Below are 26,187 nucleotides of genomic sequence, written 5' to 3'. Positions count from 1 at the left end.
CAGCCAAAAACTTTCTCGTATAAAACGCCAAAACTGGCACCAAAACTGGAGTTAAATGCCCAAACTGGCACCCAAGCTGGCGTTTAACTCCAAGAATGACCTATGTACATGAAAGCTTCAATGCTTAGCCCAAGCACACACCAAGTGGGTTCCAGAAGTGGATTTCTGCACTATTTGCACTTAGTTACTTATTTTCTGTAAACCCTAGTAACTAGTTTAGTATAAATGGCACTTTTTACTATTGTATTCGGACTTTTGATCATCTTTACAGACTTTGACACTTGGAAACCCTATTGTTCACGTTTAGAGACTGATGCACGGAAATCTTGTCTCATAAAAAATTTCCTTCGGCAAGTGTACCGAATTTGTCGTCAAGTAAAAACTCACAATAGAGTGAGGTCGAATCCCACAAGGATTGATTGATCAAGCAACTTTAATTAGGAGAATGTTCTAGTTGAGCGAATCAGAAATTGAGTTGAGAATTGCATAAAGTTAAATGCGGGAAAGTAAATGGCAGAAAGTAAATTGCAGAATCTTAAATGGGAATGGGGATTTACTTTCTGCAATTTACTTTCTGCCATTTACTTTCCCGCATTTAACTTTCTGCAATTCTCAACTCAATTTCTGATTCGCTCAACTAGAACATTCCTCTAATTAAAGTTGCTTGATCAATCAATCCTTGTGGGATTCGACCTCACTCTATTGTGAGTTTTTACTTGACGACAAATTCGGTACACTTGCCGAAGGAAATTTGTTATGAGACAAGATTTCCGTGCATCAAGTTTATGGCGTCGTTGCCAGGGATTGATTGTGCATCAACAATGATTAGATTAGAGGATAACTAGATTGAGCATTTTATTTTTGTTTGATTTAAATTTCTGTTTGAGTTATTTACTTCCTATTTTAGTTAATTTCTTCCCTTCCCCCTACTTTTTTTTTGTTATTTACATTTCATCTCACTAACTCACTAACTGTTTGATACATTGCATCACTCACACTAACAGTAATTCTGACAGATATACTTTCTGCACCTATTCTCTTTGCTTGTACTTGTTGGTTGTATGACAGGGAGAAGAAGCGGGGCTTCAACTTCCTTTGATTCTGAACCTGAGAGAACCTTCCTTAGACTAAGGAGGGAGGCAAGAGATAAACGTGTAGTTGGTGCTGAAGAAGAGGAGGAACACTTTGAGGAATACTTTGAACCAAACATGGAAGAAAACATGGAAAAACATCATGAATAAGAGGCTCACAACCATGGCGGAAAAGGTCGAGCAAATCATACTGGGGAGGATAGAAGAGTTTTAGGCTCTTATATCAATCCAAACCCAGGAAACTGTGGAAGTAGCATTCAAAAGCCAACCATCCATGCCAACAATTTTGAACTGAAGCCACAGCTCATCACCCTTGTGCAGAACAACTGTTCGTTCGGAGGAAGTGTCCAAGAGGACCCAAATCAACATTTAACCACCTTCCTGAGAATATGTTACACAGTGAAGTCTAATGGTGTTCATCCTGACACTTATAGACTGCTTTTATTTCCATTCTCACTCAGGGATAAGGCAGCCAAGTGGCTGGAATCTTTCCCAAGGGAAAGCTTGACAACTTGAGAAGACGTGGTGAATAAATTCTTAGCAAGATTTTACCCTCCTCAAAGAATCAATAGGCTGAGAGCTGAGGTCCAAACCTTCAGGCAACAAGATGGTGAGACTCTATATGAAGCATGGGAGAGGTTTAAAGACCTGACAAGGAGGTGTCCACCTGACATGTTCAATGAATGGGTGCAGCTGCACATTTTCTATGAAGGGCTCTCTTATGAGTCAAAGAAGGCCGTAGACCATTCATCCGGAGGATCTTTGAATAAGAAGAAAACCATTGAGGAGGCTATAGATGTCATTGAAACAGTAGCAGACAACGACTACTTCTATGCTTCCGAAAGAGGGAACACAAGAGGAGTAATAGAGCTAAACAATGTAGATGCTCTGTTGGCCCAAAACAAGCTCATTACCCAACAGCTGGCTGACCTCACCAAGAAGATGGAGAGGAACCAAGTGGCAGCAATCTCCACTTCATCAACAACCCAAGAAGGAGTGAATGAAGAAGCGGAGGGTAGTCAGGAGCAAGCCAACTACATTGGGAATTCACCTAGGCAGAACCATGATCCTTACTCTAAGAATTACAACCCTGGATGGAGGAATCACCCAAAATTTGGGTGGGAAAATCAACAAGACCAAAGCCTTGATCAAAGACGCCCAAATCCAAACAATTTCACATCTAGACCATATCAACATCCCAATAACAACACCTCTCCACATTCATATCAAGGCCAGAACAACCCTCCTCAACCCGACCTATCATCATTTGATGAAAGAATCTCAAGGATTGAAAATCTACTTGAAGGCATATGCAAGGATATCTAGGACAGTAAAGCATTCAGAGAGGAAGTGCAGTCAAATATGCAAAATCAGGATGCTACCATCAAGAAGCTTGAGACACAAATTGGCTATTTATTCAAGCAAATTCCCAGCCACAACCTTCGCAGTAAAACTAACTCAACCAAAAGCGAGGAGTTGGAAAATAGCATAGAACTACTTCCTGTATTTTACTTCTCTGCTCTTCTAGTTTTCATCATGTATTCTCCATCTTTGTTTTCACTTTTCAGAGCTATGAACAACTAAACCCCTTTCATTGGGTTAGGGAGCTCTGTTGTAATTTGATGGATCAATACTAGTTTTCATTATTCTTCTTCTATCTTTTCTCTTGATTTTACTTGAAAGCTTTCGATCTTCATCCAATTGGGTAGTTATCTTGGAAAAGAAACTATTCATACTTGGATCTCTTCTGAACCTTGGAAGAGGAATGAAGAGATCAAGCTAGAAATGCTTTCTCATGCTGGACCAAATTGGGTTTGGATGGATATGTGACTATAATCCTCTCAATGCTTGATTTGGGAAATGCATGTGGTATAATCAGTGACCATACTTCATCTCTTCTCATGAGCAATTGACCAAAGAATTGGCTATTGATCAAGATTTGAGAGATTGAATTACAAGAAATTGTAATTCAATCACTTAAGATTGCCAAGGAGATCAATGAGTGCATTGATTGAGGAAGAGATGTAAATGAGATTGATCCGGAGAATGCAACATCTCCTAAGCCCAATGAACTCCCCATTTCTGATCTTACCCATTCTCTTTAATTTCTGTCATTTACATTTATGAGCAATTCTCCCATTCCCATTTAAGATTCTGCAATTTACTTTCTGCCATTTACTTTCCCACATTTAACTTTCTGCAATTCTCAACTCAATTTCTGATTCGCTCAACTAGAACATTCCTCTAATTAAAGTTGCTTGATCAATCAATCCTTGTGGGATTCGACCTCACTCTATTGTGAGTTTTTACTTAACGACAAATTCGGTGCACTTGCCGAAGGAAATTTGTTATGAGACAAGATTTTCGTGCATCAAGTTTATGCATAAACTTGATGCACGGAAAACTTGTCTCTCAACAAATTCCCCTTCGGCAAGTGTACCGAATTGTCGTCAAGTAAAACTCACAATAGAGTGAGGTCGAATCCCACAGAGATTAACGGATTAAGCAATCAATAGTTAATTGATTATCCTAGTTAGACGATTCAGATTTGGATGATGAGTAAAAAGGGAATGTAAATGGCATAAAAGTAAAGAAAGCAATAAAGTGCAGAAAAGTAAAATGGCAAGAAAAGTAAATGTAAGAAATAAAAATAAAATGAACATTGGGATCAAGAGATATTGCAATCCTCCGGATCAAGTTCATTCTCATCTCTTCCTCAATCAATGCATTCATTGATCTCCTTGGCAATCTTAATTGATCGAATTCCAATTTCTTAGAATTCAATCTCTCAAATCTTGATCAATAGCCAATTCCTTGGTCAATTGCTCATGAGAAGAGATGAAGTATGGTCACTGATTATACCACATGCATTTCCCAAATCAAGTGTTGGAAGGATTATAGTCACATATCCATCCACACCCAATTTGGTCCAGCATGAGAAAGCATTTCTAGCATGATCTCTTCATTCCTCTTTCAAGGTTCAGAAGAGATCCAAGTATGAATAGTTTCTTTTCCAAGATTACTACCCAATTAGATGAAGATCGAAAGCTCTCTAGTAAAATCAAGAGGAACGAAAGAAGAAGAAGAATAAGAACTACACTTAATCCATTGAATCACAATAGAGCTCTCTAACCCAATGTAAAGAGTTAGTTGATGATTGCTCTACAAAAATAGAAAAGAAAAAAAATGCAGAAAAGTAAAGATGAAGATTGAAACTGAAATTGAAAATTCAACATTCATAAATGAAAATTACAACTAAAAGAAAGAGAAGGAAAAGTGTATGAGGGGAGGGAGTCTGAGGACCCCTCTTCAATCCCCATTCCAGAATTTCCCCCTTTTCCCAGCTTGTTTTCAATGTAAAGATTAAGGGCTTTATATAGGCTCTCCTAATTTACAAAAATGAAATTAAAAGCAAATTACAATAAAATGAATATTCCTATTCTAGATGCTTCTTGTGGCCTTGATTGGTTGATACTTGTGGGCTTGCTTGCTTGAGCTTTGAAGTGGACTTGAGAGAGAAGTGAGTCAAGTTGAGGTCCAGGTGCTAAAGTTGGTGCTAAAGTTAGCCACACTAACGCTACAAGTGTGGCGTTAGTGCTAAAGTTATTGTGTCTAACGTTGCACTTGCTGCCCAGTTGGTGTTTTTGGGGCTTAAAAGATACCTCTTGTTTGTACTCCAATTTCATGCCCACTATAGAGTATTATATATCGTTGGAAAGCTCTGAATATCAGCTTTCTAACGCAACTAGAATCACCTCAATTGGACCTCTGTAGCTCAAGTTATGCTCCTTTGAAGTGGACATGGTCGCTGGCATAGTTGCTAGCGTTAATGAAAAACTTGAGTGTCAATAACGCTAGCGATCATGGCTTTATTATTGCCAGTTTCTGAAGCTCAAACTTAGTGTCCACCCCATACTATTATATATTGTTGGAAGCGCATCATTTGGAGCTCTACAACTTGAGTTACACTTCTTGGAAGGTGAAGAGGTCAGCTGGCCTTACTACAGGTTGATACCATGTTCATCTTTTCACTTTCGGGGCAGGTTTTCTCCCTCAAATTTAGTATCAACCATATAGTGCCATATATGCTTGGAAAGCTCTGGAATCCTACTTTCGAATGCCACTAGAATCACCTCATTTAGAGCTTTGTGGCTCAAGTTATACGTGTTTGAAGAATGCATGGTCAGGCTGCCAGGTGGGACTTTTGCCCACGTTAACTAAGTTAACGTGGGAGTTAACGTGGCTCATAGTGACTTGTGTGGCTCATTCCAACGTTAGTGACAATGTTGGGTGTCACTAACGTTGGCGATCACCTCCCTTCTTCACGTTAGCTTCCACGTTAACTAGGTTAACGTGGGAGTTAACGTGGCTTATTGGGGCTTGTGTGGGTTCCTTCCAACGTTAGTGACAATGTTTGGTGTCACTAACGTTGTCGACCACCTTGTTTCTTCATGTTAGCTTCCACGTTAACTAGGTTAACGTGGGAGTTAACGTGGCTTATTGTGACTTGGCCAACGTTAGTGATAAAGTTGAATGTCACTAACGTTGGCTTCCCCTTTACTTCTTAACGTTAGAGGCCACGTTAACTAAGTTAACGTGGCAACTAACGTGGCCACTTATGAGCTTGGTCCAACGTTAGTGATAATGTTAAGTGTCACTAACGTTGGCTCCATTTCCTTTCTTCAAAGTTAATGCCACTAACTTTTCTCACTAACGTTGTGGCTTTCCTTCCTTCCACGTTAGTGCCCACGTTAGTGTAACTAACGTAGCTACTAACGTGGCTCTTCTCTTCTTCTTTTAGCCTGAAATTAATCAAACAAAGTGCGTCAAAGTCTTGCTCTTAATCATGGGATCATGCATCATCCAATTTATCATATAATTCATGCAAAATTCTTCTGAAATCATGTAAAGTGCACAATGTATGCTTGAATCAAGATGTAAGTGAATATCTACCCAAAACTAGCTTATTTCCTAAGAAACTGCATGAAACTACCTTAAAAACAGTAAAGAAAAGGTCAGTGAAACTGGCCAAAATGCCCTGTCATCACAACACCAAACTTAAAGCTTGCTTGTCCCTAAGCAAGTACTGGAACAAGAGAATGATGAATGGAATGCCAAGAGAAATGAGTCATTCTTGTGGAAGTCATGTCCCTGGTTTTATGGTGGTTTCATGCATAGCAACTTAGGTTCATTCCTGGCTTTCAGACCTTTATCATGTCCTAGAATACTCACTGTGATTGCATCCCATGAGACTTTTATTCATTGATCCTTTTGTTGTCATTTCAGGGCTTATTTTTGTTCTTAAGCTAAGTGCTCCGTAAGGGGGCAACTCTTTAAAATAAGCTTTCAGCCAACACTCCCGAACCAGTTGGTTCAAGGTGCTAGGTGTTGAAGCACCCCTAAGGACTTACTTGTTCAAGTCTCTCCCCCATACATACACACCACAGGCACATAGTTTATTTATTTTCTTTTCTTGAGACCTTGGTGTCCAGCACCTCTTTGGGTTACTAAATGCTCTGTATTGAGGGTTACTCTTGATAGTGGACTTTCAGCTGATAATCCCGAGTTAGTTAACCCAAGTTACCAAGTGATAAGGCACCCCTAAGAGCTTATTCATCCAAGTAGATCCCTCACACAGGAGCACCACAGACACATGCCTCGAGATTAAAACCATTGGTGCCCAGCCTTATTGCTTACTCTTTTTCTTTTCTTTTTTAACCTTTATTGTTCTTTCCCTTTTTCTTATTAGGATCTTCTTATTTAGCTAGTCTCATGGGGTGTGTTCAAAGCATATGATTCAGGACAGATAGTTGTCTTCCCACCTTGTGGTTGAACCAACTTAGCTAACTTATGACCACACCACAAACTCAGGAACTTACTCCATAGTATGAACTCTACTCTGGTCTTTTATAAAACACTCATTCTCTTTTCATTTGATTCAAAAGGGGCAAGCATACTAGTAAGCAAAGTAAGGATGCAGTAATGACATTCAGACTAGAAAACACAGCCTTAATCAATAAAAAGTTTAAAAGACAGAATTGACATACTTATTCACAAGGAGAAAGCACACATACATACAAAGAACATAGAAGACAATCATGCAAATTAAAGTGCTGGAAATAAGTAAGAGGAGAAAGGAACTTTACCACCTTGTATTTTATCTTCATTGTTGTTGCCCTTTTCTTCCTATTCTTCCCCTTCCCACACCAGACATAGAATGATTGCTTATACTCAAGCAACAATTAAAACAGTGGTGACGGGGTTTATGATGGATCATGAATGTCTTAAAATAAAGTGTGAGTATGCATGTGTTTCAGCAAGCAAGATTATGGATCACAACAAAAGCACAAGAAGTAAAACAGAGACAATTTTGATTGCATTAATAAGTGGCAACACCAAACTTAGTGTGCCACTATCAATCTAGAATGTTGCAAGTACCCGGTAAAGATTGAAATTCAAATTGTTGCATGGCAACACCAAACTTAGAGTGCAATCATATGCCAAATTATTGAAAGTAAACTAAGCAAAGCAAGGAAATGTTACCTACGGTTGGGTTGCCTCCCAACAAGCGCTCTTTTAATGTCATTAGCTTGACATGTTGTTCACGACTTTCTTCCTCTTCTTCCAGTTTGTTAAGAGGAATGACCTCAAGAGGAAAGAGGAGCCAGTTAATGCCCCTTGTTTTGAGTGCCTCTCCCCAACAAGCCTTCTTCTGTTGTTAGCTTGAGTAAACTTGCTTGTTGGGGTAGGGTGGGATGGCTTTTGGTTGACCTTTTCTTCTTCATGAATATTGTCCTTCTTTTCTTGGTCACCATCCTTTTTTTAGTGTTCATGTTGATTTCCTTTACCACCTTAATTTCAGGACTTGGGTATTGTATGATGGTTGGAACATCCTCTTCATCAAGAACTTCTTGAATTGGTGGTTCAATGAACTCACCCTCTATGCAACTCTCTGTTTCCTTGGAGTGTGGACTCCCTTGATTGACTTCCTCCCTTTCTTCTACATGATGTTGCATTGAGTCTTTTGGGAGTAAGTTTGCATGTTCCTTTGTCACCACTAGTAACCTCTGTGGGTATGGAGCCTCAGGCTTATATACTCTCATAACCTCCTCCTTCTTCATAGAAATCTCACTTGGTATGGGTGCCTCTTTTTTTTGTTCTTCTGATTCCTCCCTTGGGTTTGCCATGGTATCACTGAGAGAATTGTGGGTAGTGATTTGCTTTGATAGATATCCAACTTGTGCCTCAAGCTTCTTAATGGCAACCCACTACTTCTGCATAATGGGACTTTTGCCCACGTTAACTTCCACGTGGGAGTTAACGTGGCTCATAGTGGCTTGTGTGGCTCATTCCAACGTTAGTGACAATGTTGGGTGTCACTAACGTTGGCGATCACCTCCCTTCTTCACGTTAGCTTCCACGTTAACTAGGTTAACGTGGAAGTTAACGTGGCTTATTGGGGCTTGTGTGGGTTCCTTCCAACGTTAGTGACAATGTTTGGTGTCACTAACGTTGTCGACCACCTTGTTTCTTCACGTTAGCTTCCACGTTAACTAGGTTAACGTGGGAGTTAACGTGGCTTATTGTGACTTGGCCAACGTTAGTGATAAAGTTGAATGTCACTAACGTTGGCTTCCCCTTTACTTCTTAACGTTAGAGGCCACGTTAACTAAGTTAACGTGGCAACTAATGTGGCCACTTATGAGCTTGGTCCAACGTTAGTGATAATGTTAAGTGTCACTAACGTTGGCTCCATTTCCTTTCTTCAAAGTTAATGCCACTAACTTTTCTCACTAACGTTGTGGCTTTCCTTCCTTCCACGTTAGTGCCCACGTTAGTGTAACTAACGTAGCTACTAACGTGGCTCTTCTCTTCTTCTTTTGGCCTGAAATCAATCAAACAAAGTGCATCAAAGTCTTGCTCTTAATCATGGGATCATGCATCATCCAATTTATCATATAATTCATGCAAAATTCTCATGAAATCATGTAAAGTACACAATGTATGCTTGAATCAAGATGTAAGTGAATATCTACCCAAAACTAGCTTATTTCCTAAGAAAATGCATGAAACTACCTTAAAAACAGTAAAGAAAAGGTCAGTGAAACTGGCCAAAATGCCCTGTCATCAGAGGCTGGCCTCACGGCCATGTCTAGGCCTCTTTTCACTTATGTATTTTCTACGGTGGAGTTTCTACACCCTATAGATTATGGTGTGGAGCTCTGCTGTTCTTCATGAATTAATGCAAGTACTATTATTTTTCTTTCAATTCACACCCACTTCTTCTCCAAGATATACTCTTGTACTTAATTCAGTTAAGTTAGAATGAAGGGGTGACCCGTGACAATCACCCACTATCTTCGTTACTCGCTTCGCCAAGATCTGCGTGCCTGACAACCACAAGCGGTCTACATGATATTCAACGTAGTCATTGGACAACAGCCGAAGTATATTCTCTTGGGTATCTAATACACGGACCGAGTCCGTGATATTATTATCTTCATGGTATAGACTAGAACCATTGGCAACATTCCTAAGATCTGGAAAGTCTAAACCTTGTCTGTGGTATTCCGAGTAGGATCTGGGAAGGGATGACTGTGACGAGCTTCAAACTTGTGAATGTTGGGTGCAGTGATAGTGTGAAAAAGGATATAGAGATCCTATTCCGACGCTAGCGAGAACCGACAGATGATTAGCCGTACGGTAGCTGTACATGGTATTTTTCATCCGATACGAGAAATCCGACAGTTGATTAGCCGTGCAGAGATCGTACCTGGTATTTTTCATCCGAGAGGATCCTACAGCTTGCCATGGAAGGGAGCACGCATGATTGGAAGAAGACAATAGGAAAGCAGAGGTTCAGAAGCAACAAAGCATCTCCAAACGCTTATCTAAAATTCCCACTAATGAATTACATAAATACCTTTATCTTATTTTCTGTTTTATTTATCTTTTAATTATCAAAACTTCATAACCATTTGAATCCGCCTGACTAAGATTTACAAGATGACCATAACTTGCTTCAAGCCGACAATCTCTGTGGGATCGACCCTTACTCACGTAAGGTATTACTTGGACGACCCAGTGCACTTGCTGGTTAGTTGTGCGGAGTTGTGAAAAGTGTGAATCACGATTTTTCACATCATTCTCCTTCATGGTTTTTATTGTGTATTTCTTTTTCTCAGTTTATTATGTCTGAGTTTCAATGGTGAAAAGAAAATTGGTGAGGTTTGTATGTAAAAGTCGTTGAGTGGAAAAAGACAGAGAGCTACACTTGGAGAAAAAGCTATAGTTATCTCATAAATTCTTTGTATATATTTCTGTTTTGTTGTCATGATCCTGAGGGAATTTTCTTATATGTTGGGTTAGCATTTTGCAGTTGAAAGGTAGGGTGAGTCCTAGTCAAGTTCAGTTTGGGTTAGAAACTGGACTTGTCCCAAATAGGATTGGATAGAAAGAGTCCTAAGGAGAATTGGTGATTGTAATTTGGATTGAAAGATAGTGAAATTCCATCACTGTTGTGACAGAGAGTAGATACAAGCTACATTGCACTGGGTAGCCGAACCAGGATACATCTGTGTGTCATTTTCTATTCTCTTCTCTGTTTCTGGTTCTGCAGTATAGGAGACAAAATTTCACTATAACACTTCTTGCAAGCAACTCTGTTCTGGCTCCTACCATATCAGGAGAAAAAATCAATGACTCTCTTGTGTTCTACTCATAGTTCTCAACATAACGCTAGGTTACAAGCAAAATTAAAAGGAGACCAAGATTCAACCCCCTTCTCTTAGCCACTGATTACCATCACAAGCTAATTCCAATATTACTTTTTCCAAAACAATATTTAAAATTCAAAACGGAGTTAGAATGTTTTTCAACAATTCTAAATCTTTAGGGATGAAGAATGAAAACTCTATCATAAAATAGATCAAAGCATAAACCTCAAATAAATTAAAACACTTAGATTAATAATCCATAAAAAAATGAACATAGCTCCTAACCTTAACAAAGGAGATTAGTTGCTTATGATGCAAAGAAAAATAAAATTCTAAATTGAAAAATGGCTATGAGCCAGAGAATAGAGAAGCGAGAGACACGTGAGTATTTCTCCACCATAAATACTAACGCTAAACCTAATTATTTTAGAATTCAAACAAAACCAAATTAAAACCAAATCAAATCTAAACTAATAATTAATGTTCCTTCAATAGTTTTTCATCCAAGTAAAGCCGTCGATAATTCTTCATAATTGTCAATCAGTGCTTCAAATTATGGGCCTTGTGTTTAAGCTTTAATCATCAACTTAGGTACTTTAAAGGATTGGAGATTAGTGAGAGATTTAGAAAGGAACCACAATCCTAAGAGTGGCCCATGATGGTGCGTAAGGCGCATGGGGATCCACGTGAAGCGCAAGCCCAAAGTTGGGGGCCTCTGTTTGGTTGCTACATGAGGCGCATGAAGCCATGCGTGAAGCGTGTGTGCTGGGGCATGAGGCGCATGGAGGAAGGGCAGCCCCTGAAGGTGAGATCAATGGCTTGCGTGAGGTGCATGGTTAAGGCATGAGGCACAGTAGATGAACGTGGAGTCATGTTGGCTCTGTTGTGATGCGTAAAGCACAAGAAGAGAGGTGTGAGGCATACCAAAGGGGGACATGAGGCACAAGGCTGAAGGCGTGAGGTGCATGGAAAGGTGGTATCCCCTGGGAGCTATGTCTTTAGAAAAAAAAACTCCTCTTGTTTATCTCCTTCCATCCTTTTCTTGCTTGTTGCTAATGCTTGCTCTTCTTCCTTCTTGAATTTGCTTGATTTCTTTCAAGATTCTCCTGTAACAAAAGAAATTCACACACTCAAAGTAATATACACTAAACCATGAATTGATTACTTAAAATAACAAGAATCATTAGCTTATAGACTGAAATTAAGAATGAAAAACTACTAAAGATGCAAATGCATCACAACACCAAACTTAAGATCTTGTTTGTCCCGAAGCAAGAAAAAATTATGCATAAAGTCCACTAAATTGGAGTGGGTTGAAGAATTGCTTGATATTTTAATGAGTGAAGTGATCGGGTGAACTCCGAATTGTGTGATCATGTATGGATTCCAGTGCTTGTTGGGCTTACCATTGAAAGTCTAGAACTTAAGAATTCCATTCAGATGATATTATGGAGGTTTCTTTATATAATTTCACCTTGAAGACAGCTTCTCCTTTTCTTTTATTGGGTTCTTTACACCTTAAGCCTAGTCGTGACTCTAAATGTTTTGTCTCAAGCTTAGCTTGACACAAAAACACCATAAGTACTTGACTGCGGAACTCTTTGTGTAAGAACCATAACTTAAAATCAACTGTTTAGATAATATAAAATAATAAATTAATCGCCCAAAATAGGTTTAAAATTTAGAAGTCTTAATTTTAAAATTTAACGGTGAGATTTAAATTCAGTAAATTTTTCCGAGTGGGAAAATGTGATTTTCTGCGGAAAATTGTGCAAAAATGCATACCGGTAAATTAGCCAGTAGTACCAATTTAAGTCTGTCCGGTACTACGAGAGAGTAATAAAAAAGTAGAAAAAATTAGAAAAATATTTAGAATTAAAAACCGGGCACTAATTTTAAAGGTTTTGCCCAAAGTTGGGCCAAACGGGCAAAAAATGCTAACGGGTTGGACCGGATCCAAATTGCACCCAAGCCCAACATTATATAAGTTCATTATGAAGCCATTTCAGCTTCATAACACCCTAAACATAAGCCCTAGCAGCTGAGAATTGAGACAGAGGAAGAAGAAGAAGCACTATTCACATTCACCTTCATTTGCTTGTATATTGAGCTACGGTGCTCCGATTCGCGTTCTGTTTGTGGCCACACAAAACTCTCACTGAACCCATCAGTTCTAGCTAGGAATTGTAAGCAAGAACTTGAATTTTCCACTCCATTTTTTAGCCCTAATAATTTCAAAAATATAGGTTATGGTTTTGAGTAGATTTTTGTGATTTGGTTGTTTATGTGCCAACCAATAGTGGAAAATTATTGTGTTTCATCCCCATTTTCTGTGGGTAAGGTAAGCTTGCTCTTAACCCTTTATGGTTTGGTATTTTGTGAACCCCTAGATATTCATTTTGGTCTATTATATGTGTATAACTTGATAGTTTGTGAGTTTTGGAAGTGGTGTTGGTGCTTTAAACTTGTTGAACTTCTTGGAACTCAAGTTTTGGGTTGTGTGAAAATTGGCTAAGGTATGATTTCAGTTTTCTCTATATAATATGTAATATTTCGTGAACCTTAGGCTAGTATACCTTAGGATAAGTATGAATTGTTAATGACGTATGATGATTATTAATGATTGTGATGATTTTCATGAATTATGATGGTGATTGTTAATGTTTGATGATAAATGTTGATGATGGTATTGGATGTGGAACCTTGTGGTTGATGTTGATATTAAATGGTGGTGAATAGTGAGTTTTGATTATTGATTGAATTGATGAATAAGAATGATTATGGATTTGGATTGTAGTGATGATGATTTATGATGATGAGGTTGATAGGAATTTAAGTAGATTGGTAAAAATTAAGTGGTTTTGATAGTGAATAAATGAGAAATGGATTGAGAGTGTCTACTATGGATACTTGGGTTGTTTTGAATGGTTTTGGTTTGGTATTGGTTGGAAGTTTTGGAAAAACTAGAGAACTTGAGAACTTGTCACATTTTGTAAAACTTAATTTTGATGAACTTTGGTAAGGCATAACTTGGCTTCTAAACCTTTGTTTTTGATAAAATTTCATTTAAATAAAATTTGTGTCAGAGAGCTTTACAACATTCAAAGAACGGAAAGAAAATATTTCAAAACAAAAAAGTTATGCGCGTTTGAAGTTTGGTATGAAAATCTGAAATTTTGCAACTTTAAAAGTTTTCTAAGTCTGATAAGGCATGCGTACGCGGACTTGTGCATGCGACATGAGCATTGGCCACTACCAGGTGCTCTCGCGTACGCAGGCACTAGCATGCGTACGCGGGCATGTATTTTTTAGGTATGCGTACGCGAGTTTTTAACACGCGACGCGAGGATTCCATTCTGTTTTGGATACTCGCGTATGTGAGGGAGGTGTCGCGTACGCAACCACCCATTTTCAACCTTGTGCTTACATGGACAGAGGTTTGTGTACGCGAAAATCTTATTTTATTGAAAACTTATTTTTCTTCACTTTTAAGGGTTCTCTAGCTTTCCAAACTTCTCTAACTTCTCGTTAAGACTCTTAGCTAGTAATCAGACTCTAAGACTAGTAAAGATGAATTAGTGATTTAAATTAGTGATTTTCTGTTATGAGTTTAGAAGGCGGAGACTTAGGTTTCTGAAGTACTGAGAATGAACAAGTTGGGCATTGTGATGGAGTACTATATTGATGTTGAACTTGAGGACTTGAGGACTTAAGGACTGATGTTTAAGACGAGTTTGGGACTCGAAGTTGAATGAAAGAATTTGATGAGTACTGAAGTGATCACTGAGGACTATTGTTATATACTATTTCATACTGAGACTGTTGAGTCGCTATGCGCCTCGGGCAAAGATGGTAGTGAATCCCGCTTGTCGAGGTCGCAGCACCGGCGTAAGGACGGTAGTTAATCCTGCTTACGTTGAGATGTGAGGGCTGGGGTGGTATCCCGCTCGCATAACCTTCTCTACTACAAGAGTGTGTCAGACACTATATCCTTGGAATGAGCATGCAAGTTTGCCAGGAACTATATCCTCGGAACGATAGTGTGCTGGGCACTATATCCACAGAACAATAGTGTGCAGGGTACTATATCCTTGATGTGGCAGAAAGGCTACATCTTAAAGGATGTGTTGGATTGGTATTTATAGACCGACAAGTGATATCACGAGCCAATTAGGATAGACATTCATCATATGCATCTTTTATATGTTTGTTTGCTTTGCTTAACTTCTATTATGCTTAAATGAATCACATGCCTACTTGCTATTTGTTCTACTTGTTGTATATGTTCTTTACTTGTGCTTTACTTGTTTGCAATACCTGTATTTTCTGCTGGGATTGAAGAGGCTCAGTAGGTGGTGGCAATGGAATCGCATGGAGGTTAGGCTGGCGAAGGCTGTGAGACAGCAGTGTTATGTTGGTTAGAAATCCCCTAAGTTAGAATACCCTATTTATGGTTTATATTTTACATTTCGTTAAGTTTGAATATCTATATCGATGTGAAGTTCTAGGATTTTCTTTAGCATCTCAGAACTTTATATCTTATATATTGGGCACTTTTACCATACTGAGAACCTCCGGTTCTCATACCATATGTTGTTGATGTTTTTCATATGCAGGTCGTAACCCACCTCAGTGAGTTACGGAATAGTGACAGAGCAGAGGATCACTTGTTATATTTTGTATTTTGATTTTAATTATGTAGATCTCTCACATTTTGTATTTTGTATTTTGATGCCTTGGAGGCTTACTTATAGAGTTAGGATGTGACTGTTTTAAATTTCCAAAAACTTTGTTATGTCTGTATTAACTAGTCGGCCTAAACTTCGCGAGCTGAGGCTAGTATTCTTTTGGATATTATACATATATATCTATATATCTTATGATCTTGTATCTTTATCTTGTGTATCTTATCCTTTGCGCTTTTAGTTGATCGTGTGAACGCTTCGTGCTTTTGTATCTCTGTTTTGAGCTTTATTTCTTCATCGGACTTCTAGTATTATTATTTCCTTCTATATATATTATCGTATGATGCCTAGGCATCTTAGGCTAGTTTCACAAGCCTTTTTCATTTGTTTTTACTTGGTTTTCATGCATTTCTTTGGCAATAAGTAAGTATTTGGATGAGAATTTCATGCATATCTTGATTCAATCAAACATGGTTAATTATGTGCATTTTTATGAGATTTATGCAAGATTTACTTGATGCTATGAATGATGAAAAATCTTGTGATTATGGCAAGACTTTGATGTATTTGTTTGGTTGATGATAGGTGAAAGAAGCAAAGGAAGGGCAAGGAAGAAGCAAAGATGGCAACGTTAGTGGCCAAAGTTGGCCCACCAACATTGCCACAAACATTGGCTCAAGGGAGGCAAGCAACGTTGGTGGTTGTTGGCAACGTTCTAAGGCTTGATATTAAACGTTGGTGGCCAAAGTTGGCTCACCAACGTTGCTGGCAACGTTAATTGAAAGGGTGCCAACATTGTTGGGAACGTTGGTGAACAAACATTACCACCAACATCTTCGATAAAATGTCAATTTAGAATTGGAAAAATTTGCTGCGACGCGTACGCGTGGGCATGGAAATTGGCAATCCATGCGTACGCGTGGGTGACGCGCACGTGTGACTATGCCAATGTTGGTGTGCAAACGTTGCCTCAAACGTTGCTCACCAACATCTTCGATAAAATCCTTGGAAAATTTGTTGTGACGCGTACGCGTAGGCGACGCACACGCGTGAAATGGTAAAAAAACAGCTTTGACGCGTACGCATGACCAGGCAAACGTTGGTAGTAACGTTGGTGCACAAACGTTGCCACAAACATTCCTCAATGGTTTTAAAAGGAACGTTGGCCACTGTTAGTGCCCACCAACGTTAGCCATCAACGCCCAGGCCAATTTCATTCCAAATGGCACCATGCAAGATTATGAACGTCTAGTGAATTAATCCCAATGTCAACATCATCAAGAGTCATTCCTAACTGCTTCAATCAAGGCCAAGGACCACATCCAAGTACTTGAAGGCCCATTTTGAAGATGAGAAGAAAAGTATAAATAGAAGAGTTTTTGAAGATTGAAAAAGGCTCTGAAGGCTGGAGGATTAGAGACTCCAGGGAGCTTAGTATATGATTCTTAGTTTAGATACACTTCTCTTTTATGCAATTTTTACACTTCAGCTTGTATTGAGTTTAATTTCTCTTATGCAATTTAAATTTCATACAGTTCTTCTTCTTCGCATTTACATTTCCGTTCGTATTGCGTTCAATTTACTTTTATGCAATTTAAATTTCTTGCACTTGTTCTTAGAGCGATGATCAACTAAACCCCCATTTCATTAGGGAAGGAGCTCTATTGTAATCCTTATAAATGAATGAACATCTTCTTCTTCTCAATCCGCTTGTGTAGCTATAGGATATCTTCTGTTTTGATTGAGATTCACTCACTCCGGAAGGGGGTTTAAATATGTTGAATGCTTGTGTGAGCCTCGCAAGGAGAATCATGAGCATTAGAATTGGAGCTATATCCTTCACAATTCTCTTGACCAACACTATTCGGGAAGAATTGAGGTCTTGAGAATTTGTGTCGCTTATGGATAAGAGAATGTGCTTAACCTCTTCTCATGACAATTAGATCAAGGAATTGGCAAGATTGATTGTGATTAGAGAGATTGGGTTGTCAAGGAATTGGGATCCAATCAATTATAATCCGCCATAGATCTACTCATATGATCGAGAAGGAAGTTGAGATCCATTTAATTCATGATGGATTATGATATCTCCAATCCCTAATGAATCTTTCTCTCTGTTATTTCTCACTTTGATTGCCTTGAGTTTCATTTAATTGCTTTGAATTTACTGCTTCCTTTAATTTCCCAACACCCAATTCCCATTTACATTTGATGTAATTTACTTTTCATGCAATTTAAGTTTCTTGTCATTTACGTTTTCGCAATTTACATTCTGCCATTTACTTTCAGCACTTTAGAATTCTTGCAATTTACATTCTGTTAGTTAAATTTTACCAAACTCCTTTCAATATTAGCTTGACTAGACTCATCACCTTACTAAAGTTGCTTGATCCATCAATCCCTGTGGGATCGACCTCACTCTTGTGAGTTTTACTACTTGATGCGACCTGGTATACTTGCAGGTAGTTTGTGCGGATGCAATTTTTCCGTCATCAAGTTTTTGTCCTTATTTCATCAAGAACTTACTATAAAAAGCAATAACATCTTGATATCGTTCAGCTTTAAAACTATTGTGGTACTTTGTTATCTTTTGCTTTACGGCATGAGGTAAGACTTAGGATAATAGGGTGTTACACTTTGGATTCACGTTTTCTTTTTAACTTTCCTAGTCAGTGGTGCTTAGAGCCTTTGCCTTCTCTTTTATGTAGGTTATTTGCACTTGGCTTTGAATTTAAATGTTCTTTTCTTGACACAGAAACACTACATGTACTTAACTAGGAAAAAAACTCTTTGAGATTTGATTCCTTTTTACCTTCCTAACCAGTGGTGCTCAGAGCCTTGGGCCTTGTTTTTTGTTTTTTTTTCCTTTCTTTTCTTTTCTCGTTACTTCTTGATATTATTGATTTTTTGAAAACCTCCATAATACTTCTTTAAACTTCATTCCATGTCTTAGAGCTCCCCATGCACTTTTTCACAAATATGTAACCTCATGACATACTTACATTATCAGAATCTTCACTTTTCTTAATCTTACTTGCCCCATTTTAAAAAATTTCTTCAACTTTTTTCATTCAAAAATTCTTTGTTCCATGCTTAAGATGTTGGGTGAAAGAAATTTCAAAAATAAGGTGGCATGAAATATGAATGAATCATAATTATTAACTAAGAACAAAAATAGATGCAAGATATAAGAAATAAAAGCTCAAGGATAGAGTTACTTCCCTCTTCATCATCTTCTAGGCTATGTAGATCATAGCCTCCAACACCAAACTTAGAATGGTTGCTTGTCCTCAAGCAAAAAAGAAAAACAGTGGTGATGAAAATATGAATAATCATGGTTATCTAGTGAAAACAAATAAGTGATGCAAACGCTTATTCAAATAAAACAAAATTAAAGACAAACTAAAAGGTTATCAATGGTTGGGTTGCCTTCCAACAAGAACTCTTTTAACGTCATTAGCTTGATGGTTAATGCTTGCTAAGGTGGAGGATGATCATGGTACTTCAACTCCTCCCCTCTCACTGTGAATCTTCTTCCATTGTCTACATCTATGAGTTCAACATGTTCAAGGGATAGAATCATGTTTACTGTATATGGCTTCAAGGAATGGTGAACTAACATCACTTTCTCCCCTGGTGAGAAATTTTTTATAGGGATCTTCTTGTTTCTTCACTCTCTAGGTACATTCTTGAGAACTTTCTTTTCTTCATTTGGTGATACACTCCCAATACCAAACTTAGGTTTGATGTCAAGGGATTTTTGGAGGCTTGGATCACTTGATTTATCCTTCACGCAATTCTCCTTCTCACTTGAATGATGCATGGTTTTGAAAACATTAAAGACTAATGTTCATCATGCACTCTCAACATGAATTTACCCTTTTCAACATCAATAAAGGTTCTTCCAGTGGCTAGGAATGGTCTCTCTAGAATAATAGAGGCATTTACATCCTCCTCCATGTCAAGAATCACAAAATCTGTTGGGAGAAAAAATTTTTCCACTTTAACTAAGATGTTCTCAACTATTCCATGTGCATATTTGAGTGATTTGTCCGCCATTTGTAGAGCTATCCTTATTGGTTGCTCCTCTTTGATTTGTAACTTTTTCATCACAGACAAGGGTGTTAGATTGATACTTGCTCTGAAGTCACACAAGGCTTTTTTAAAGAGTATATTTCTAATGGTGCATGGAATTTAGAAACTCCTTTGATCTTGCATTTTTCTTGGCAAATTTCTTTGAATAATTGCACTATATTCCTTGGTCATCATTATGTTTCATCTCCCTTTAAAGTCCTCTTCTAGGATAGCAACTCCTTCATGAATTTAGCATAAAGAGGCATTTGTTCCAAAGCCTTGTGCTTGGTTTTATCCTTTTGGATAGAGAACCTGGTTAAGAACTTTCTGGCCAGGTCGTCGAAATTGGTTATCAATCTGGGTGGCAGGTTATCGAAACACTTCATGGCCACATTCGTTAAAGTAGTCGAGAAGGCCTTACATTGGGTGGCATCGGAAGCATCAGGCAGGTACATCCTACTTTTGAAGTTGATGAGGTGGTGTCTTGGGTCAGTTGTCCCGTCATAGAGATTCATATCGGGTGTTTTAAAATTCCTGGGAACCTTTGTCCTCATGATCTCTTCTGTGAATAGATCTTCTCTACCTAAGGGGCTTTCTTCCCGATCCGACTTGTTAGTCTGGTTTCGAAGGTCAGCTTCCAGCTTTCGGAGGTTTTCTTCTGGCTCCCTCTGTCGTCTTGCTTCTCTCTGTAGCTCTTGTTCTGCTTCCCATTGTCACTCATCCTCGTGTTCAAGCTGTTCTAGTCGATTTTCCTGACCATGAACTAGGTCCAGGATCTCGGTTGTATGAGGGGGTTTCTCATCTTCGGGATGGTGAATTTTGGAATGGACCCTCCTGGGACGTGAATTTTCTGATGGCCCTTCTTCACGGGGTTCACGCGTTTGGTGTGGTGGAGGCAATATAAGGGCATTGTCTTCCAGTTGGGGCTCAGCTTCAGATTCAGAAGCCATATGGACGTCTTCATGTTGATAGTCCGTCATTATTAGAAGGTGAATTACAAGTCCCCGGCAATGGTGTCAATGTTCTGAGGGTCACCTGAAACGTTGATTTGGGCCTAAACATGAGGTATAGGTCCCTTAGTATGGCACCATCCGATTTGTTGGTGCCGAGGTGCTGCCTGTCCGAGTCCCTCGTGAGGAGGTGGGGGTGGTACCTGCAAGAGACTCTGATGCTTAAATTAGCAAAGGCTTTAGGCAGCTTTTTAGTAGAGTAGAACGTGAATATACTTGAGGGGTATCAGTGTATTTATAGTAGGATAGATAGCCACTTTTGTTGGAGTAGTTCTATCTTTATTAATGGTTAATTGTTCCCTTTATCTTGAAATTCTGTTAAGATCTCCCTTCTAGATATAGCGGAGGGATATCTGGAGGCAGTTACTTGTTTGGATAAGTAGAGCTAAACCCCTTTGTCGGTGTCCGACCTCTTTAAAAATGTCGGACATGGGGTTGAGACCTCCTTTTAAGGTTTGGGCATTTCTTTTTTATTAGGTCTGACTTTATATTTTGGATCAGAGTATAAACAGATATCATTAACTATGATTTTAGTCTTCAATGTTTACCTTCTATATTTTATTCTTCGATAATCAATATGGTTAAATATGTGTCATAGGATTGAGTGGATCTAACTTAAAATAATAAAAAAAAAGTTTAAGAAATAAATGTTGACCTATCTTATAGTCTTGCCTTGACCTTACTAGAAATGAATATTTTCAAAAATTAATTTATCATTAAAAGCAATGAAAGAAAAGAAGGTTTGTTCAAAAAGAAATTCAGAGAATATATGGATAAGTAGGGGTGGCAAGCGGGAAAGTCCGCCCCGCCCCGCCCCGCCCCGCCCCACCCCATCAGAAGCCTGTTCTTTGGCAGACTAGTCCACCCCGCCCCGCCCCGCCTAGTGAGGCGGTCCTAGAATCTCACCCCGTCCCGCCTAACTGCGGGCTGGCGGGCTAAGTCTGCCAAAGCTTCTCTTTGTTTTTTTTGTTTTTTTTTTTACTATTAACTACTAAATAATATATATAATTTCACAACCATCTTAATAAATTTATAATTTTTAAAGATATAAAAAAATTATATTTTTTATATTCACAAATATTAAAGTTTTTGTAATTATAAATATCTAATAAATATAATTATAAACCAAGTTTTCATCCAAAACATAATTATAAATATTGTCTCCAAAGCAAAATAAACATAATTCAAAACATAATTATAAATATTGTCTCCAAAGCAACATAAACATAATCCAAAACACTCAATTTTCATCTTCATACTCTTGTAAGTTGAATTGGGGGAAGTTGAATTTTAGCCAAAAAATTACAAAAATATTGCCTTGCCAAAAAAAACTAAGTCCGATGGGGAATTTTGCCCCGCCCCACTAAATTCCGTAGTTTAAGCGGTGTGAGTTAGGCAGATTTTTGCTCATTAGTAATTTTAATTTTTTTAGTCCAATTCACCTTTTTTAGCGAGTTACGCAGATTGATCTGACAAATTTAGGCTCGTTTGCCACCTCGATGGACAAGATAATGTTAACCAAAGAGAAAAGAAGCACCAAAATCAAAGTAGTGGTGGTAAATTAAATAATAAAATATTACAAATAAGTTGTTAGATTAGTAATAACCAACTTAGTCTCCCGCAAGAATAAATCACGTTACAAAGCACATTTAGTGGAAGAAAAGAAATATCAAATATATTATTTGACCTATTTTTAAAATTATAAGAGTAATTTATTTCACAATTTCTTTTACAAAATTAAAAATCATTAAAAAATATTTTGGATAGATTGATTGCATTAAAAATTTTAGATGAAGTTTACGGTGTTTTTAGTTTTGGTGACACTATACAAATATTATTAAAATTATATTTTTATATTTTAATAATATTTTTATTTTTTAAATTAAAAAATATTATTAAATAATAAAAAATTTACTTTAATTTTAACAATATTATTTAAGGCATCATAATTACTTTACTCAACATAACATAGATACAAATTATACAATAGCATGCCCAAAAACTTTATAAAAAACTTTGTAAGTCATAACAGCATACAACTTCAAGATTCTAGTACCAAATACAAAAGTACATCCACGTCTATAACTTTACAAAACACAATATTAACATAAAGAACAACCGAATGACAAGCACAGTTTCTAGTAGAATGCATCTTCAAGGAACCAACCAAAGCATTTAAAGAGGAGCTCTTCCATAAAATAAAACCATACTCTGCGCCAATAAGGATTGATCCAAAGAATCGTCACAAATGTTAAGAGCACTGTGACAAAGGATGCAACAGAACTCCAACAGAAAGAAGTGAAATCAATTACAGAATCGTCATTGTCTCCTCCACTAGGCAGATTTGGAGGAGGTGGAAGAAGTGTTGCATTGCCTCTATTACTATTACCCCACTTGAGATATTGATTTCCTCTATAACTACTCTCATCAAAAGTACCAAATTGTCCTTGGTTAGGTGCTTTACCTGATAGATTGTTGTAGCACACATTGAAGACAGATAAATAGTGCAAGTCCTCTAACTGTAGAGGAATTTCACCACTCAAACTGTTATTTGAAAGATCCATACTCTCAATGCTTTGTAGATTGTGGAAGCTTGTTGGAATTGGACCTTCCAAATGGTTGTGGGATAAATTGAGTGCATGAAGGCCACTCAGGTCTCCTATTTGGTCCGGAATTTCTCCTGTCAATTGATTAGATGACAAGTCCAAAACTGTAATGATTTCAAGCAATTCTGTATTGTACGAAAGGGATAAACCTTTTATTATGAGTTGTAGCAACGGATTGAAAAAAAATCCAAACAACAGTGATTGTTTCCCTGAAGCAAACGTAGTACTATTGAAGCAAGAAGGTACTGAGCCAGTGAAATTATTTTGGGAAAGGTCTAATATCTGCAAATATTTTAACTGACATATTTGATTGGGAATCTGGCCTTGCAACTGATTACCTCCCAACAAAAGAAACATCAAACTTTGAAGGCCACCCACACTAATTTGTTGTTGCTGAGATCAATAGCCATCCTCATTGTTCCATTTAATAACGCTTCGGGTATTGTGCCCGTAAGACTATTTCCTTGCAAGCTAATGAGTCCTGCAGATGGCATGTTCAAGCAAGAAGGCAGTGCACCTGAGAAGTTATTGTAAGACAAGTCTAAAGCCAGAAGCCTAATCAGTTCACACATCTCTTCTGTTATTTGGCCTTCAAAATTATTCCTTGATGCTGTTATTCTTGTTAGGTTCGGACTTCTAACAAAGCTTGGGAATGCTCCGTTGAAATTGTTATTGTCCACTAGCAATGATTGTAGAGAGATGCATCCTTTAAAAAAGTGTTTGGGAACATTCCCAGAAAAATTATTGTATGACAAATCCAAGACAGTCAAGGTTGACATCTCTCCAATTGATGAAGGAATAGAGCCATCAAATCTGTTGCTTGAAACATCCAAGTAGTCTAAAAATGGGAAGAAGAACCCCATGTTGGTGGGAAGCTCACCTTCAATCAAGTTGTTTGATATGTCCAATGTGTATAATTGGTTCATCTGTTGACTTTGATTAACAGGTAGCTCAAAAGATCCAACAAATGAGTTCTTTGATAAAAACATATATTTCAATCTGGGTTTGTTCATGAAGAACGAATTGGGAAACGTACCAGCCAAATTGGCTTCTGATAGATCAACTCGTCTCAAGGCATTTTGAGACGAAAGGAAAGAAGGAAAGGTTCTTGTAGGTAGGTTTAATTTACAAGAGAAAATCTCTAAGTCTTCCAATTGAAATGATGCATTCCAAGGGATGTTTTCAGTTTGAACCTGAAATGTTTTAGAACTCATATGTCCTATTTGCAAAACCTTAAGCTTTGATTGATTAGCCAAAATGTTCAATGAAAATAAACCCTCAAAATTGTTGAAACAAAGAGACAGATGCTCCAATGATGAAAGTCTAGCAAGCAAAGGTTCTGGAATGTTCCCGCTCAAAGAGTTATGTGAGAGATCAAGAGTTTGAAGCGATGTCAAATTTCCCAGAGAAAAAGGTCCTGCACATAAATAGTGAATTAATTTGAATTAATTAATATCTATTAATCCAATAATTTAAGAAAATTATAATAAACTAATGAAGTGAGTTTACTCATATACAGTGGTGGAGCAGACAAGGGGCCATGGCCCAAACTTTTTATAAAAAAATTTAGTAATACTTTTACAAAAGATAAAAAATAGTTCAATTGACTTAAATACTTTACTATGATTTAAAGTATCTAATAAGTTTAATAAACAACACTCTCTCTATCTTTAAGTTCAAATATAAAAAATTAGATATTTTTTATTTATTTAATTTAATATTATTTTATATTTGACTATTTATTTAATTTAATTTTATATGATAAAAAATAATAAAACATTTAATAAGTATTAATATTATTGTATTTGTATAGATTGATAAAAAAAATTCAATAAATATTATAAATTTTAATATTTGTTCTTCTAACTTCTTCTTTACATATTTTACAGGATATATATTCAAATTTTTATATAAAATAATAATAAAAAATCAAAAAATTGATACATTTTTTAAGAAGGAGACTAATATTTAAGAAAGAGAACATATAACTTTTACAATATCAATATATGTAGATAGTTCTTCTACTTTAATGAATCACGAAGAAAGTGAGATATAACCTTCAAAAGTTCAAAAAGTTACATCTGATGACTTTAACCTTAACTTTTTGGAACGAGATCTTGAGAAACGGCTTTAAATTTGGCAACACCCAAACCAGAGAGATGAGATTAGACGAGCTTATCTTAAATGTGGTCCATATCAAAAATATTTTGACAATTATTTTCTATCTGAACCCCCAAAATTTTGTTTCAAGTTCCGCCACTGTTCATATAATAAACGAAAGAGAAAGTATACTAAAAACAAGAATAATGCTAGAAAATTAATATTGTAACAGATAATTTCAGTTAATATTATAGTAAATTATCAAATAAGTCTAATATAAAATTCGCTAAAAATAAAATTTTGTTAAGTTTAGATTTTATATATTTTTTTAATTTAAATTATAAATATTTTATTTTTAAGAGTTTTGAATATTTATTTTTTTATGTTGAATATTAATTATAATATTAACTGTGTATTAATGTTAGTTCCTAATACTTTTTCAAAGAAATATTGAATCATCATGCTTTTTCGATTTTTAATTAATTAATAAGCACAACAAAGCAATTCAGGTGGATACCTTGAGTTGTCAGGCTGCCGCTAAGATCATTGAAACTCAAGTCCAATGACTTCAAGTTGCATAAAACTGATAGTTCTGAACAAAAAATACACATTAGATTTATCTGCTAAAATATTTAAACAAAACGAACAGCCATCCTTTATGTTAAATTCATACCTTTGCTAGGAAAGAGTCCACCAATTTTGTTATGTGCAAGAATTAATTTCCTTAGGGATATTAGACTATACAAGAACTCCATTATATTCTCCTTGAAGTTATTGAAACTGAAATCTAATGTCTCCAACCTCTTTAATGTTGACTTGCTTCCATTATCTTCATTCTTCAATATAGTTCCCGGAATATATCAGATTCATGAACATATAACACAACAAAAGTACGAACTACGAAG

At 37.0% G+C, this 26,187-nt stretch overlaps 1 protein-coding gene and 1 non-coding gene across 2 annotated transcripts; both read right to left on the bottom strand.

The window, feature by feature from the left end:
• Nucleotides 1–1,661: 1,661 nt before the first annotated feature.
• LOC112774343 (small nucleolar RNA R71) lies at nt 1,662–1,765 on the bottom strand. Its single transcript, XR_003188837.1, has one exon. It is a non-coding gene; the product is annotated as a small nucleolar RNA R71 (small nucleolar RNA).
• A 20,949-nt stretch (nt 1,766–22,714) lies between these two features.
• On the bottom strand, nt 22,715–26,037 carry LOC112769935 (uncharacterized). Its single transcript, XM_025814382.2, has 4 exons — nt 25,956–26,037; nt 25,800–25,874; nt 23,615–24,599; nt 22,715–23,561 (listed from the first exon to the last, which is right to left on the bottom strand). Exons 1-4 carry the CDS (start codon nt 26,035–26,037, stop codon nt 22,715–22,717), a joined length of 1,989 nt encoding a protein of 662 aa, XP_025670167.2.
• Between the last annotated feature and the right edge of the window lie 150 nt (nt 26,038–26,187).

The sequence above is a fragment of the Arachis hypogaea genome, chromosome 18 (genome assembly GCF_003086295.3).
Source record: "Arachis hypogaea cultivar Tifrunner chromosome 18, arahy.Tifrunner.gnm2.J5K5, whole genome shotgun sequence".
Taxonomy (NCBI): domain Eukaryota; kingdom Viridiplantae; phylum Streptophyta; class Magnoliopsida; order Fabales; family Fabaceae; genus Arachis; species Arachis hypogaea.
This window is presented reverse-complemented; position numbering and strand designations above follow the sequence as displayed.